Raw genomic sequence first — 17812 nt, forward strand, 5'->3', positions numbered from 1 at the left:
GTGCCCTCCTCTGGCCTGCAGGCATATACACAGACAGAATATTGTATACATAATAAATAAGTAAATAAATAAATTTAAAAAACAAACAAAACAAAAACCCAAATCTGAAAAAGAAAAGATGGCTCAGCAGGTAAAGGTGCTTGTCAGGATGAGAACTTTGACCCTCAGGATGCGTGGGTAGGAGAGAGAGCTCCCAGCTCCCTCAAGTTGTCCCTGACGGCCACATGGGCGCCATGGCCCCTGTGCACACACCCTATCCGCAAATACATATATAGAGGTACCAATCAAAACCTGTTTGCTTGTGAAGAGCCATCTAAGACCCATGAGTGGTACCTGTTTGTGGGGGTGTTTCCACAGAAGATGGCGTGGGCAGACAACCCAGATCTGAAGAAGTCAGGGCGCAGCCTGTGTCTGCCTGCACTTCCTGCTTTCACTGCAGCAGCCCTGGGCAGACATCAGACCCATCTCTTTGTTCTAGGGAACTCCCAAGCCTTTAGCCCTCACATTGTGCAGGCAGCCCGGATCCTGCAAGTCAATCTAATAAATCCCTTCTAGAATATGTATGTATATATAATGTGTGTGTATGTATGTATGCATATATATACATTCTATTGGCCCTGATCCTGAGAGCTCTGTCTCACAAATAGCATGGCCATGCCTCTCCTCTCCCCATATGCTTCTGCCACTGTGCCTTTGACACAGTTCCCATGAGAAACCAGGATTGCTGTTCCCTCCCCTCAGGTTGGGAATGTACCCTGCAGCCCCATGTCACGGCTGAAGTGACACCAAGTGACTTGAGAGACAAGGTCCTTGCAGAGCCCTCACCAGAAACCAGGCCACCCAATTGCAAGGAAGCCCAAGCCATCTGTAGAGAGAAAGCAAGAGTCAGGGACCAACTCACCAGCCTTGTGGCGGGTAGATGGGTCACCTGGGTGGGTCACCTTAGATGTCAACATTTCAGCCCTGCATGACACATCTCAGCTGTAGTCTCGTGAAACAGGGAGGAGCTGTCTCTTTGAGTTCCGCCCAGGTTACAGATTTGTGACCACGAGAGGTTTTGTCACAACACTGGAGCGTTCCACAGCAGCAATGACAAGAACAGAGAGCACACAGGAAGGGGAAAGACGGCCATGGGTCTAGCGTGGAATGAAGGGGGAGTGAGGCTGAGCTCTGTTCTCTTCGGGGGTAGCGGGAAGCCCGTGGAGGTTGCTAAGCAGCGTGGAGGCAGATCAGAGAGTAAAATGGCAGCTGAATGAAGGGCAGGGTCATAGGGGAAGCAGAGACGGAGCATCTTAGCCTTCTGCCATCAAGGTAAACTGAGCTGGCCTGGACCCTGGTGACACAAGTCAATACAGAGCAAAGACATCCTTGAGAGAGGCACCAGAGCCTGAGCTGGGGCAGGAGGGGAGAGAGGTGAGCAGAGCAGGAGAGAGACAGCCCAGTGGCGTGGTGTAGCCTTCCCTGCTTGGGGCTGCATGTGCAGAGTGCAGTGTGGCTCTGGCTGTCCCCCAGTCTCTGGATATTTGCAAATGTATGATCTTTCTGGATAACAATCTTGGATGATTTCTGGATAACAATTAACAACACTTGAAGTTCTGTTAAAACTAACTCTATAGCATCGAGTCAGACTCTATTTTCTAGATCTTTCAAAATTAGTAAACAAACTTAAAATTTTTATTTTTTATTACTGTACTACTTGTCTTTTTTTTTTTTTTTTGAGAGTCTTACTGTGTATCCCTGCCTAGCCTGGAACTTGCTGTGTAGACCAAGCTGGCCTCTACTCTGCTCCCCCAAGTGCTGAGATCAAAGGCATGTGCCACTAACACTCAGCTCAGACAAGTGTGTGTGTGTGTGTGTGTGTGTGTGTGTGTGTGTGTGTGTGTGTGTGAGTTCTCTCCTTCCACTGTGTGAATCCTGGAAGTCTAACTCAGGTCACTCAGCTGGATGGGGTGGCAAATGCCTTCACCAGCCCACAAGCAATTTGGACTCAGGCCATTGGCGCTATTGCTGTAGTCTGAAGATTAAAGTCCCTTCAAAATCATGTTGGAGCAAATAGTCAGCATGGTAAAATTCAACCGTAGTCATTACTATTATATGGCTGTCGCCAAATACCTGACTCAAGTTGAGGGAAGGTTGGCTTGGGCTCTGAGTGACCCGAGACTCACTCAGGCTGGGTTGCACACACCCCCTCTTGTAGTACCGCCTCAGAAGCCTCGCCCTGCATATCCTAGGCACACACCCCTCTCCAAGCAATGCACCTACCAACCTCAGACCCCACCTGCATCAGGCGACATCTGCACCCCTCTCTGAACAATGGGTCAAATTTCCCCTCCCTTGGATGCCCCACCAAACTTGGATATTTCCTATTTAGACACATACCCAAGACATCTTGGTCCTAGGGTAGGAGGGTCAGTCCAGCCTGAACTGGTTGTGGGCATGTGTACAAAAGAAAAAAAAAAGCAAAACTATATCCCCAAGTGAGCTTTTAGAGAAAATCTGTTTGCCATTTTAAGTTTATGCATAATTATACATGCACATAATTAAACTCAATTGCATTGTGAGAAAGGAACATTGCATAGTAGAAAAATGATTATCTGACCTAAACCCGAACAAAGCAGAAAGCTAGGGCTGGGGGGATGGCTCAATGATTAAATGCACTGGCTGCTCTTGCAGAAGACTCGTTAGGTTCAGGACCCACACGGTGGCTCTCAAACCACCTGTAACTCCAGTTCCAGGAGATCCAATGCCCTCTTCTGGCCTCTGCGGGTACTGTCTGTGGGTGGCGCTGAGACAAACACTCTCACCCAAAAAATAAGTATTACAACCCTCACAGATGTCCCTCAGTAAGTGACCCTACCGCTCATGCTGCTGCACTCAAGAAAGGAAGCACCGTTGTCTTCACCGACAGTGGGCGGCCCTTGCAATGTGCTCCCAGCTTGCCTGTCGCTTCCTTTAAATAACATTCCCAGGCTGCTTCGCCATCTCTGTGGGCTTTTTATTTCCGCTCCTTGAGAAAAGGCCAAGAGTGTGGACACACGGCGCTCCCAGCCTTAACTGCCTGTAATGTCATCCCTGTCCCCCACCCCAAACCCAAGAAGCAGGACCCCACAAGTCACAAAGGTGCTTTATTTTATAAATCTCGCTCAGGACGTGGTTTCTGTACCTGTAAAACAACTTGTAAAAAACAGAGGCTCTGCTCTGGCGAGAAGTCCTTGTGTGCTGTGAACTTGAGGGCCAGGGTCCGTGGTCACAGTGGCTGTAGGGCAGGGTCACCTCCTCTTCACCAAACTGGGGTCTGGGTTGGTGAGAACATGGAGGTAACAGATGTCTGCTCCACTGGGGCCAGAGCCCTGTTGTGTTCCTCTGGCCGCTCCTGTCTCGGTCCACGGCCCAATTAACTGTCCTCATTGAGCTGCTCTGGTAGCCATGTCCCCAATGCCTGGGGCAAGGGGCAATGAGGCAGGAAGCTGCCACACAGATCCTACCACCAGGTAACTTCTCAGGCTTCAGGGTCCAACTCCCCGTCATCTTGATAGGACATGGACTCATCCATCCAGACTAGGAGAGAGGGATCGGCATCAGGAAGAGCTCACCTTAACAGGTCCTCTGTCACCTTCCCTAGGCTTAACATTCTCCACCTCAGGACACCACCCAGGACACCTCAAGCTAGCATGAGTCACCAAAGGCTGAGAAGGACCCCAGTGCTTCAGTCCCCTACCACTCAGGTTCTCTTGGGAACTGGGAGAGATCAGAAACTCCTCAGGATTCCTGGAGTAGGTATCAAGGCTTCCCATCTCGTCAGGCCCTATTCCAGTCTAGCGATGTTTCTTTTAGTAGCATCAACAGCAAAGCTATGTGCAGGGCCTGAGGTCAAGAGGCCTCCATCTCTTCTTGTCGTCCCCAGAGGATGATACTGAGGCTTAGGGGAACTTACAATAGCACATCTGGAAACTCGGTGGAACCAAAGTGTGGGTTTGAGAGACTGTGTGGGCTACCTTTCTGAACCCATGCACCCCACAGCTGTCCAAACTTAAAATGAACTTCCCCCAAGGTTCAGGAGCCTCCTAAATACTCAGCTTCAGCCTGAAATGTCACCTCACAATGCTGTGGGGTAAGTATAGACCTTGGGAACTTTCCAGAAGGGGATATTGCGGCCCAGAGAGAAGTGTCCTTGTGGTGAAGCTGAGGACCAGGTCTCTGATGTCCTCTCTGGGTCTGCCTGGACACTAGCTGTGAGGCAGAGAAGCCATGGGCGGGAGCCGCTGACCTTCTCTGGATCCCTTCCTTCCCCCTTCTCTAAAGCAGAGCTACAGCCCACAGTGTGGGAGTGAGAAGTAGTGGGTGTGCATCCATCACGTAGCCTGGGGAAGGCCACGAAGGAGGATGGGTACTGTGGCTTGACTGGGCCCTATGCTGGAAACTTGGCCCCTCGGTGTGGAGATGCCGAGAGCTGGCAGGTCCTTTCAGAGGGCGGCCTGATGAGGTAACTGGTGTGGCTGCCCTCTGCGGGGACCCAGGGTGGTTCTCTGGGATCTGAGCTGGTTCTCTCTTGAGAGTGGAAAGGAACAAAGGTGGTTCTTCTGCCCTCCTGACGGATTCCTATTGCTCCCTGGGACCTATTCCTTTTGGGCCTGCTCCGCCATGATGCCTCCCCGCCCTAGGAGACTCAATGGAGTTTCTACATCATTTGCTCATCAGCCTCTGTGAGCCTCAGTTTGTTCGTCTGTAGTCAAGGGGCGAGATCTACACTAAGTCTGCTTCTGAGCATCTGTGAGAAAATGACCCATTTCCTTGGATGGGCCACCAGCCACAACCGTCCCCACACCAACAGCCTCCTTTTCCCCTTTGGTGTTGGAGACGGACAGAACCCAGGGCCTCGAGAATTCCACCACTGAACACAAGCAACCCTTTTGTCCGTGTTTGATACAGGGTCTGGCTAAGTTGCCCAGGCTGGCCCCAAGCTTTCTTTGGAGCTCAGGCGGCCTTGAACTTGTAATCCTTCTGCCTTAGCTTCCCCAATAACTGGGACTGTGGGCCTGCCCTGCCAGGCCTGACTCACTGTAGCGCCGTTCATTGCACAAGAGAGTCTACCTGCCAGCTCCGAGGGCATCAGCAGGAGGCAGATGAGACACCAGTCTGCACCCCACCCTGTATGCTGTCTGGCCAGGGACATTTCATATCTTCCCTTCCCCTCATATCTGGAAGACCCAAGGACAGCCATAGCCTGGCGTGGGACCGTTTCCCAGTCTTTCCTGTTGACCAAGCTGCTGCAGCCAGCATCATGGAGGACAGGACACCCTGCTGTGGGCAGGGATGTTGCATCTTTGAGTTCCGGTGAGTGGCTAAGATATGGCATGCGGGCCAGCCCAGATGAAATCCATCATCCTCCTGGTTGCCAGCAAGGGCTGCTCACATAATTGCCCAACAAGCTACATCTAGCTAGGGCTGGCATCATGACAAAGGGCCCAGAATGGAGCTGTCAGCGTTGACCATACATTAACAAGCTCAGGGGGAGATGGGAGCCAGGTCAGGCCATGGCACAGAAGGCATCCTGGGAGCAGTCTTCTGCATAGCGGTGTTGCCTCACCTGCATGCTTGGAGTCCCTGGGAAGCCCCATGCCCGTCGGGGTTGGGGGTGTAATGATGATGTTGGGGACACTCAGGTGCTTGCTGTTCAGCACAGGGGCCTCGTCATGGTTGTCGCCACTGTTGTTGCTGCTGCTGACACACATCTTAAAGCCTGAGGGATACAGGATATGTCAGAGAGAGCATCAGGCCCTCTGGGTGGTACCTGCCAAAGTCAGTCCCTTTGCCTTACTCTGAAGATTGGCCACACTCCACAAAGGGACACTGCCATTCTCACCACACAGATAGGGAAACCGAGACTCAGGAAGGGGAAATGTATCCCCAACCTCACACAGTTCCATGGGGGCACTGAGCTCTGTCTGTCCCTAGAGATATGCATGGGAGTGGTGGCATCTTCTCAGGTACGAGCAACATTTCCCAAGGTCTGTCCCCTGGAACATCTGACTTCTGAGATGCTCCAGGAAGGGGCCTCATAATAAGTTTGGGAACCATATATATGGTAGCTGAAACCCATCTACTTTATCCTCTGCTGGGCACTCACAACTCCGCCCGTCAAAGGCTCTGAGAAGTCCTGCATGAGGAAAAGATTTGGGTTGTGGTTTGTTTTCGTTTGTGAGGCGAGATCTCATCCTAGCCCAGGTTTAGGCTAACCAGGAACTCGCTCAGCACACAAATGCAAGGCAATCCTCTTACCCCAACTTTCCTAGCGCTGGAACTGCGGGCACGAACCACCACAGACAGCGTGAAAAGGTTTTCCTCTTTTAAGTTTAGGTTTATTTATTCTATTTTATATTTTTGAAAGTCTGAATAAATGTCTGCGAACCAAGTGCCTGGTGCCCATGGAGGTTTCAAGGCTGTGAGATGCCATGGAAGTGCTGGGTATTAAACCCAGGTCCCTCTGGAGGAGCAACAAATGCTCTTACCCACTGAGCCATCTCTCTAGCCCTAGTAGAGAGATGACCTTAGAGTCCATCTGGAGGGACACCTGTTCACATCTAGAACCAAGAGTCACGAAGTCCTTCAGCCTCTTCACACCTTTGCAGATGCTGGTCCCATGCCTGATATATACTTTCTTCTTTTGCCAGGGGAATGAGCTCCTATCCATCCCTCAAAAGCCAGTATAGCATGCCCATCAAGACGGCCCAAGCTATGAACTCATGACCTCTTTGACCTGTCGGTGCTCATCTAGTCACAGGGGCGGAGAGGACAGCTCTTATCTCTGCTTTTGCTGAGGGTGCCTAGAGTAGCCACCATTTCCTTATTGGTCCCCTGAGCCCAGCAGAGTCTGAAGCAGAGTAAGTAACAAGTTTTAAATTTACATAATCGAAACCTTCAGAAACCTTTGAACTCCGGGGTCCTGTCTTGACTCCAGAGAACACCAGATTGCGGGGAGTAGAGGAAGCCCTGAGTGAATGTGTATTGTTGATGTGGGCACAGCAGCGTGCCGGGCCCCAGTACCTGAGATCCACAGAAATGGCAAAGCCTTCCTGGGTCTGAGGAGGAAGGTTGATAGCATCTTCCTTCTCCCAGACGTTTACAGTTCAGATGTTGCTCCCCTACAGAGACCTGGCACCAAGACTAGCAAACCCTTCCTTACTCTGTAAGTAATAAATGTACCTGGTTTCCGTGCGGTAGTTACACTGTAGCTATCCCCCATCAGAACAAGCACAGCCCACCTCATTCCAGCTTTTCTGTCTGTGTGTCTGTCCTCCCTTCATTCCCACTTGGCCCCAGTTAGCTTTGAAGGACTAAACCACGCAGAATGAGAAGGGGACAATTAGTTAAAAAAAAGTCGCCCAGTCCTGAGTGACTGTCTCTACCACATTCCAGGTAAGCCCTGGTCACTATCAGGATGTCCCCAAGCTGTGGAGCTTCAGTACTAGTGGGGAGGGGACTCAGGGGACTCATTCTAAAGAAGAGAATGGCAGAAGTGTCAGCCCTTGTCCTGCCTTGGGCCGCTGGCTGTGTGGGAGGTCAGACACTGCCCCTGGAAGCCACCAAGTGCACGAGGTCCTGGAGACCATGTTTCCTACAGCCAGAAGTGGTGGAGGCATGCTCAGAAGTTGAGACAGGAGGATTAGGAGACCACAATTAGCCAGGAGACACAGTAAGACTATCTCAAGAAACAAAAGCTAGCCGGATAGTAGAGACAGCACACGCCTTTAATCCCAGCACTCTGGAGGCAGAGGAAGATGGATCTCTGTGAGTTCCACGAGTCAGGGCTACAGCCAAGACTCACTCTGTCTCCGGGGGGTATAGGGGAAGGAGCAGGAGATGGCTCAGTGGTTGAACACTGGCTGCTCTTCCAGAGGACCTGGGTTAAATTCCCAGGACCCACACGGCAGCTCATAGCTGTTTGTAACTCCAGTTTCAGGGGATCGGACACCCTCACACAGACACACGTGCAAATAAAACACCAGTGCACATATAACAATTAAAAAAGAAACAACAACAATCACAACAAAAAGAACAACATACACACACGATTTTAGCCTTGCCTCAAAAAACCAACCAAAATAAAAACTAAAAAGAATTGTTGCTAGCTCTGACCCCAGCAGGTCGGGGCCATGGGAGAGCATGGTAGGATGGGAGCAGGCACCTGGCTTTGTCTGGCTTCTGTCTACCACCTAACTGCATGAAGGCCTGTGACTCCCCCGAAGGTCTGTCTAAACCGGTGGCTGAGAAGTCCAGATGCACATTTCCCTTCAAGGCTGAAAGGAAAAGGAGCCCCTGAGAGGCCTAGTGGCCTCCACAGGGTTGTGGTCCTCGGAAAAGGCATCCAGCGATCTCCATATCCCCGCCCTCAGCCTGCAGTAGTCCAGGGCTCCAGGAAGGATAGAAGTCTGTAAACATGTCACCACACGGTAAGGCCACATCCAAGCCCAGTAGTTGTCTCACGGGTACCGGGGCGGTACTTGTCCAAGTCACCTTGGAGAACTGAACAAGACATTGACCAGTCAAGAGTCACCTTGACCCTGGCTGATGAACCATACCCAATAAATGGCATTTTAGTTAAAACCTTGTCCTGTCTTCTCCTTCTTTTGGTTTGAGACAAGGTCTTTCTATGTATCTCAGGCTTCACAAACCCCCCAATCCTTCTGCCTCAGCCTCCTCAGTGCTGGGATTGCAGGCACGAGCTCCCACAACCTCCCAATATGCAAATCTAGCGGTGATATAATCCAACCCACGGTGGAACAGGACATTGAAGCTCAAGGGGCTTCCTGTTGGGGAAATTATTTTAAGGGGGTGTGACTTTTGTTTTTTTGTATTTAACTCTGTGAAGCTGTGATTCTTTACCTGTCGAAAACACCTGACAGTCTTAAGAGCTGAATGGCCAATAGGAAGGCCAGAGAGAGAAATAGGCGGGCTGGCAGGCAGAGGGTAAATATGAGAAATCTGGGAATAAAAGGATCTGGGAACAGAGAGGAAGGAGGACTTTAGGGACCAGCGACTCAGGCAGACAAGGAGTAAGAAGAAAAGGTTACAGGAAGAAAGATAAAAGCGCTGAGGCCAAAGATAGACGGGATAATTTAAGAAAAGCTGGCAAGCAACAAGCCAAGCTAAGGCCATGCAATCATAGGGTAAGCCTCCGTGTGTGATTTATTTGGGACCTGGGTGGCGGCCCCCCAAAAAAGTCAAAAGAGGAAAGAGTAAAACCACCACGGCAGCTTCCCAGGTAAGGACTCTGAGTGCCATCACACGTCAGCATCACGCATCCACCCTGTGCGTGTACTGTGACACGGTGGGCAGGGTTAGAGGGAGGTCAGCACCATCTGTGACTCCACAGACGGGTGAGGTCCATCGGCCTTTCTAGCAATCACAGGGGGCCTGGGTAGCAGCTGGCTAGGCAGGGTGGGTGACCTCGTGCAAGGGGGTGGGGCTGGGATTAGCAACTAGCTTCCTCACATAGGAGGGCGCCACCTGCTGGCCACTTAGTCACCAGTACCTTAAGCAACAATTGAAGTTTCTCCCGGGAGAAGTCTCCAGACAATTGATGGAGGATTCTGACAGCTTGGAAGACAGCCAACAGAAGCCAAGACCAATGAGGTCACAGCTCAATATCCCCGCAAGATACAAACCTCTGTGGAGCAGCACTCGCCTCTCATGTGATCCAAATTCAGGTCACTCCTCCCCGCCGGCCTCCAAGAAGGAGCCCAGGGGCAGATGACCTGCCAGCTGGTGCTCCAGGCCTCATCTGCCTGTGCAGTGAAGCTTTCCGTCTGCCGGAGGCGGAGTGAGAGCTCACTCCACGTCACCCTTGGCTTTAGTTTTGTCTCCTCACAGCATTCCCTTCTCTATTGACAAAATCAGAAGCAAACCCATCCATTTCTGTTGGAAAATAGTCACCATGGTGACCAGTGTGAGGCGAGTGTGTCTCTCCTTCTTGCACACCCCCCTTTCACCCCATGTCACCCTGGGACCTGACAAGCTCCTGGCAGTGCCTCAGCCCTTTCCCCCTGACCTGCAGACCTCCTGGCTGAGAGTCTAGCACGGTGGTGTCACGCAGGAGCAAGCGTGGGAAACAGCCAAGGACACAGGAGGTGGTTTCTAGGGTCCAAACTTCCCGGGGCTGACACAATCTTTTCCCCTCAGTTCACAGCTCTCTCTGCCAAGTGCTACCCTACCATTACACAGATGTGGAAGCTGAGGGCCAGAGAGAGCAATAACTTGCACATGACTGACCAGCTGGTAGGAGGCAGCCAGGGTCCCTAAGCCAGAGAGACTGGACGACAACTCTCAGTGCTGATTTTCCTGTCCCTGGAAATCATGAATAACGGAGCACGCAGCTCCCTGCACAGAGCCTGCGGTAACTACCTCGGCAGCAGGCTGTCACCTACAGCCCTCTGCCTCTGTGGATGGTGGCAACGAAGGACCTTACAGGGATGGCAGGGCAAGCGCCCATCCTGATAAAGTTCTACTTATAGGCAGCCAACAGGTTCGAGAGGAGTGCCCATGGCTGGTCAGTTCCTGTTGCCGTCCATCCAGGATGATCCCAGGAAGTGGGTCTAGGACAAGGCTGACATCCCAGGGAGCCAGCAGAGTCCCACAGCCTGGGCATTGTCATGCCACCCTTATATCTGGGAGCAGAGCCTGATCATGTGACTGTGTGCACACCTGGGCCATTTGTATGTGACTGAATGCAGGGGCTTGGGGATTCGGCTCTGGCCTGGCAGTCCTGTCCCTATGGCTTCCAGAGACCTCAACAAAAGATGGTGCGGATCACCCCACAGTGACAAAGGAGCATCCCAGGATCACCCCACAGTGACAAAGGAGCATCCCACTCGAACCCCTTCCTCACCTCCACCCCGCTTCTGACACAGTAACTACACTCATCAGCAGGGTCTGGAGCTTGAGGACGGAGCCCACAGCTTATGCTGGAAGTCTTTGGGGCTCAGTGGGCCCAGGAGAGATGCTGGAGGAGGGGAGGAGGGAAGGAGGAAGGAGGGGGTATAGGCAGGCAAGATGAAGGGAGACTGGGAGGAGAGATAAGAGGAAAGAGGGGGAAGGAAGAAGGGAGAGGGAGGGACAGGTCCCTGGCTCCCTCAGCCCCGTTGTGCAGCCTCTGGGCAAAGCTCTCAGGAGGATTAGACAACAGTGAAGATTAAAAAACAAATGCCAGTCACCCTGGGAGTCAGAGCTGTCATCTGTCAGTTCTGGGACTGCCTCAGGCAATCAGAAGCCTGTTTCCAGAGGGACAGGTGAAGCGGGGCACAGGACTGGCCAGGGAGCCAGACATGGACTAGGTCTGGAGCCTGGGCAGGAGGCCTTCATGCGTTGTGCCAAGCGCTAGGGTTCCCCCACCTTGAGCATCCTTCTACACAGCAGACCCCGCAGCCACAGCCTAAGCTGCCTTCAGACAAGCTGAGACACAGCTAGGCAAGGCTGGCCTGCAAGCTAACCCTGCCCTCTGCTGGCTGTGGCTGTGGCGACCCCGTGGCTGCCTCTGGGGATTCTCTGAGAAGTTTCTTTTGATTCTGAACCAGGGCTTCCCATAGCCAAGGTTGGCCTTGAACTCCTGCCCCTCCTGCCCCCAACTCCTGCTGGAATTGCGGGTGTACTCCACCACACCCAGCTTTTCTTCCTCCTCTTCCTCTCTCTTATTGGCTTTCACTCTGGGGGATTTAACAGTTTACCCAGGAATCTCCCCCCCACACACACCCCAAAGGGGCCGAATCTATGCCTTCTGAGCTGGTACTGGCTGTTTATAAAGCTTCCTGGAGATTCACAGTCAGGGTTGGGAACCCTTGAACCAGGGTGGCTGTGGAAATGGGTGCCTTGACTCTCTGAACCTTGATCTCCCCGGCTGTAAAATATGGAAACCATACACACATGGATGGCGTGGCCTGCCTGGGGGTCACGAAGCTGGTTGCCATCTCCCCACCAAGCTGGCCAGCCTCCTGCTGCAGCCTCCCCAGCTGAGGTGAGCAGAGCCTTTATGTTCACTGTCTCTATCCTCACACCAGAGGGAACTAGGATCATAGGCCGTCTAGAGGAGGCATGGCCTCTTGTGATTCTAACCCTTCCTGCCTCAGCCCCAGGTCTCATTCTTTAAAGCTTGGGGCCAGGTGAGCTCACAAGGTTACTTTCCCTCCCTTCAGCATTCCCCAGACCTCTCAGGCCTGAACAGACTCAGGCTGCCCCCTAAGACAAGTTACCGCCCTGAGCAGGCATGATGGCTCGCAGGCGCCCTCTACTGGCTCATTGTAAAACAGCACTCTGGCTCGTTGGGATCCTGTCCAACCGCCTGCCTCCCTCGCCACAAAAACCAACTTCCACACACAAGGGACTCTGCTCCAACCTCCTGAACACAGTGCGCATGATACAGACATCTGGGCTTCAATCCACCTGGGCAGTGGTCCCACCTGTTTCAGCCTTTGTTTTCTCCTCTGCTGGGGGTGGGGTATATAATGACCCCACAGAGGGGCCAGACCAGCAGCTCTCAACTTGCGGATTGAGACCACAGCTCAAATGACCCTTTCCCAGGAATCGCCTAAGACCATCGAAAAACACAGGTATTGACATCGCAACTCATGACAATAGGTAGGAAAATTACAGTTATGAAGTAGCAATGAAAATAATTTTATGATTGGGGATCGCAGCATCAGCTGAACCACTGAGCTAGACTGTCGTCTGTCATGAACTCTATACCAGGCCACTCAAGCGAGTAGCTCCAGAGCTGGCCCCCTAATGCTCCGCCCATGAACACCAGATGTTACTAACGCCAGGTGGCTAACTCTTCGGCAAATTTCATCAAACCAACCAGTATCAGGCCCCTGGTATGCCATGGCACCCACGTGGAGATGCTCTACTGTTCTCTGAGTACCACTGGGGTGAGTGCTAGACAGAATGGTACTATTCTAGTAGTGGCAATTCAGTTTAGCAGGTAGAGAGCTTGCCCAGCCCCAACACCACGTGGTGACCTGAGCATCTGTAATCCCAGCACTCGGGAGGTGGAGGCAGGAGGAACAAGAGCTTAGTCTCAGCATGGCACCCGGGAAGCCCTGGAGAAAGAAGCACAGGCCCCGACAACTGGCATTTTCTGAGCACCCACTTTCTTGGGAAAGAGGCCTGTCTTGGCCAGGGCTGTCCACTTGCTCTGTCAGGCTTCTGTGACCTGCTTCTGAATAAAGGACCAAGCTCAGGCCTGGCCCTGGAGGAGCTCAGGCCCTGACAACTGCCATTTTCTGGGTACCCACTGTGTACCAGGCAGTGCTCTGTGTGCTGGCTACATAATCGAGAGCAAAATGACCCCCCAGACGTTTCTCTGCTTGCCCACAGAGCCTCTCCTGCCTTCCACTCCAGGGCCCCGCAACAGAAACAGTGAGATTTTTTTTTTCTTAGCTAGCCAATATGCCACGAACCTCCCCCATCTTATTCTTGTTTTCCCAAACCCTGGGCATTCCTGAAGCTCGGTCACATGTTTCCCCTTTGTGCCAATTAGGCAACCATGTCCGAGAACGAGGTGAAGCTCCCAGCAGGGGGGCGAGACACGGCCCTGCCTACCTCAGAATAAAAGCCAGCGAGTGAACCTCCTGTCCTGCGTGTTCGTTTCACCCCCTTTTCCAAAAGCAGCTGCCAAGTGACCTCTCACTCGCGCGTCCTCCCCAAGAATGGGCCATAGGAATTTCAGGGTCTGCCTGGGGAGAGAAGGGATGGCTCTGGGCGCTGAGCACTTCACTGGGAGGGGCCGCCACATTAAGATACAGAAAGGTCACACGAAAATGATGTTGGGTCCTGGAGACATAGGCACAGAAACTCAGAGTCTGGTCACAGAGGGACAAGGACAAACAACAGGCCATGGGTGGCTGGAGGGGAGACGGTGAGAGTTCAGGAGGCTGCTGGGTGGGGAACAGTCAAAGCCTCAGGAGGGACAGAGAAGAGGACACTGGGCAGGGCATGCTGGAGAAAGCACAGGGTCAAGGCCTGTGAGAGATCCAGACATGAAATCCTCATTCTCCTTCACGGTTTATAATTCCCACCGCAGGGAAAGCCTAGCGTTACTACAGATTCAGCAATGGCCGGCGGCGCTGGCAGTTTTCACCTTTTCACGGCAGCCTGGGCCCCAACAGAAATGGTTTTAAGTCTCTTTTCAATTAAGGGAAAAGCTCCTGCTTGCGTCAGGGACCTGCAGCTGGAGCTTGCACTGGGCAGAGCCTGTGAAGAGGTTGGCAGGGAGTTCAGGCTAAGGGCTGACCTCCTGCCTGCACCCGGCACACCCAGCAACCTGTCCCTGCCATCTTGCTGGGGTCTCGGCTGTGGAGAGCAAGGGTTCCATGCAGGAGACAGGGTCTAGCTTGGACTCATCACTGATCATCTCTGGCCCTTTCTCCTGGCCCTCAGCCTGTCAACCCTACAATGGACAAAGGTGGCCACCCTATGGGAGTGACCGTAAGAGCTTAACCACAGGAAACAAGCAAAGCCAGACTCATGGCACACATCCGTCATCCCTGGATGAAGAGCAGACACTTGTCATCCTCACTTGAGAGGGTGGGAGGGGAAGACAGGAGAATTGTTCTGTAGAGCAGGCTGGCCTTGAACTCATAGAGATCCACCTGCTTCTGCCTCCCAAGTGCTGGGATTAAAGCAGTGTGCACCACTTGCTTATATCTTGAGATAAGGTCTTGCTCTACTGTGCAGATCCTGAATTGATCTTCCCGCCTCTGCCTCCTGCATGCTGAGATGGCAATGTGCATGGTCACCACAACTCACTCCATGGGGCTTTTCTTTGACATCTGGCACATTCTCACTGTGGAACACACGTCCACAGACACAGGCACATATCAACCTCAGCTGAGGGTCACAAGTGCGAGCTGTATAATCCCAGGATATGGGAGGCTGAGGCAGGAGGATGGCTGTTGAATCTGAGGCTATCCTGGGATACAGAATAAGTTCCAGAGCAGCCTGGACTACAGTGTGAACTATGTCTCAAGAAAAATTTCGTGTGTGTGTGTGGGGGGGGGGCATTGTTCTTGGTAGTGACCCAGATGTGTTCAAGGCCTGGAGCAGGTACTTGACAGCTGTAGAATTCCTGTTCGTACACTAGGAAGACTGGAGCCACAAAGCCCTGAAAACATCAAGGGCCCAGTGTGTTAGAACAGAACACTAAGGTATTAGGGACATGCTGGGGGAGTGGTTGTGTAGAGCTGTGGACACATTTGTTACACACAGTGTACACGCGTCAAACCGTGAAGGGACACATGGTATACACGTGTCAAACCGTAAAGGGACACACGAGTGTACACGCGGCAAACCATGAAGGGACACACGGTGTACACACGTCAAACTGTGAAGGGACACACAGTATACACGCGTCAAACCATGAAGGGACACACGGTGTACACGCGTCAAACCGTTAAGGGACACAGAGGGACTATTCTTTTGGAGACAATGTTTCTCTGTGTAGCTTCTGCTGATCTCAAACTACCCCTGTGGAACTACTATCTACTCTGCCTCAGAGTGCTGGCATTCAAGGCCTGCGCCACCACACTTGGCCAAAAATATTCTTTAAAAATTAGCCGGGCGGTGGTGGCGCACGCCTTTAATCCCAGCACTCGGGAGGCAGAGGCAGGCGGATCTTTGTGAGTTCGAGACCAGCCTGGTCTACAGAGCTAGTTCCAGGACAGGCTCCAAAGCCACAGAGAAACCCTGTCTTGAAAAACAAAAAAACAAAAACAAAAACAAAAACAAAAAAAAAAAATTGGGGAGGAGCCGGGCGGTGGTGGCGCACGTCTTTAATCCCAGCACTCGGAAGGCAGAGGCAGGAGGATCTCTGTGAGTTCGAGTTTGAGACCAGCCTGGTCTACAAGAGCTAGTTCCAGGACTAGCTCTTTGGAAGGTTTTGGAGCCTTCCAAAACCACAGAGAAATCCTGTCTCGAAAAACCAAAAAAAAAAAAAAAAAATTGGGGAGGAGTGAGGTGGGCTCTGGAGGAGCAGGCTGGCTAGCCTCCTGACCGGGGTTGAGTCTGGGCAGATACACAGCAAATGGAGGGCTGACTTCTGAGTCCAGGGTGGCTTCAAGCCGAGGGTCCTCACTAAGTGGCTCCAGCAGACAGGGGTGAGGTGGCACTGGCGATTAGGGAGGGCATCTGCCCTAATTCCTGAGGCTATCGGGTGCTGCTGAGGCTTAGCTTAAGCACTGGTGACAGAGAGACAGGAGGGCTAAGTCCTAGCATGGGGCAGGGAGCTGGACATTGCCCCACTGCGATGCTCACCTGAGAGGGACCCTGTTCTGCTTCTTCTAAGTCACCTCCCATCTCTGCTGTACTATGACCTCCTGGCTTTTAATGTCCCCATCTATAAAATGGGCTCCAGCTTCCAAGGGACTGGGCAACACCCAACCTCAATACCCGGCAATGCCACCGTCATGGGGTAGGGATCTAGGTGTGTCTGAGCCCAAAATAGAAGCTAGGCACATATGGAACTCCAGGAGGCTAAATGCCTACTTTGGGAGTAGAGCCCAGACCACGGTTGTAAACCAGGGCAGGCTTTCTTTGGCCAACAAGCATACCGAGTATCTGTTATGTGCTATCACCGGGCGGGGTTCCTGAGAGGAGACAAACACGGATAGCTATGTGAACATAAAGCCCAGGCTGGCAGAGGAAAGGGGACAGGAGAGAACCCGAGGAACCCCAACATTAATCTGGACTGGACTGCAGCCCTACCCTGACTATGGAGAGAGAGCTCTGTCTCAGGCAGAGACCAGCAGGTGCAAAGATCCCGAGGCAGAAGGAGACAAAAGTGGTGGGAAGCGGATTGTTGGGGAAGAACAGGGGTGGGCAGTAGGGGTCACCGAGGCAGGTGGCACTGTAGGAGCCAGACTGTGCCACTGAGAAAAGATTTGGGGCTGGGAGGCAGCTCAATGGTCAGAAGCACTTGCTGCTCCTGCAGAGGACCCAAGATCTGAGTGTGGTTCCCAGCACCCACATCAGGCAGCTCCAGGGGATCTGACACCCTCTTCTGGCCTTACCTGAACGCACGTGTGCATAGTGACACACATACACATACTTAAATATAAATGAGTCTTAGCTAAGAGGTGGCGCACACCTTTTGTCCCAGCGCTTGGGAGGCACAGGCGGGCGGATTGGTTGACGAAGAGAGTTCCAGAACAGCCACAGCTGTTGCACAGAAAAAAACTTGTCTAGAAAACCAGAAAAAAAAGTCTTTTAAAAAATACATTATCTTTTAAAAGAATAACTATGTATTTTATGTGTATGAGTGTTTTGTTTGCAAATAGGTCTGTGCTGGCAGAGGATAGAAGATGACAGGATGATGACATCCATAACTGGAGTTATAGACAATTGTGAGCCCCCGTGGGAGCACCGGGAACCAAACCCATGGCCCCTGCAAGAACAAGTGCTCTTAACTGCTGAGCCATCTTGCCAGCCCAAAATTTATATTTTTAAAACAAGGGTTTACAAACAAACAAACAAACAAACAACAACAACAACAACAAAACCTGAGCGTTCACTGTGTAGCCCAGGCTAACCTCTAGCTCACCATCCTTCTGCCTCCAGGGTCCACCCCCATGACAGCTACAAATTTCTGAGTGTCCTGGCCTCCAAAGGGATGGTACTGTCAGTTGGTGAGCCCTCAGCATGTGCAGTTCATAGAATTCTCTAGATGGTTCTCCGTCCATGGTGTGACAGGGTGGAAGATGTCTCATATTTCCCTGAAAACCCTGAGCCCAGACACACAGACACACACAGAGACACACAGAGACACACA

The 17812-nt window shown here is 52.2% G+C and overlaps 1 protein-coding gene across 1 annotated transcript in view; it reads right to left on the reverse strand.

Annotated features, from left to right (window-relative positions):
* Positions 1 to 3125: 3125 nt before the first annotated feature.
* The window catches only part of C4H16orf74 (chromosome 4 C16orf74 homolog), a 22957-nt gene continuing 8270 nt past the window's right edge, over positions 3126 to 17812 (reverse strand). Inside the window, exons 3-4 of the mRNA XM_005345769.3 lie at positions 5588 to 5740; positions 3126 to 3558 (exon numbers count right to left, since the gene is read on the reverse strand). Coding sequence (XP_005345826.1) covers positions 3500 to 3558; positions 5588 to 5740 — 212 coding nt within the window. The 3' untranslated portion in view covers positions 3126 to 3499. The remainder of the gene's footprint in view (positions 3559 to 5587; positions 5741 to 17812) is intronic.

This window comes from Microtus ochrogaster, chromosome 4, assembly GCF_000317375.1.
Source record: "Microtus ochrogaster isolate Prairie Vole_2 chromosome 4, MicOch1.0, whole genome shotgun sequence".
NCBI lineage: Eukaryota > Metazoa > Chordata > Mammalia > Rodentia > Cricetidae > Microtus > Microtus ochrogaster.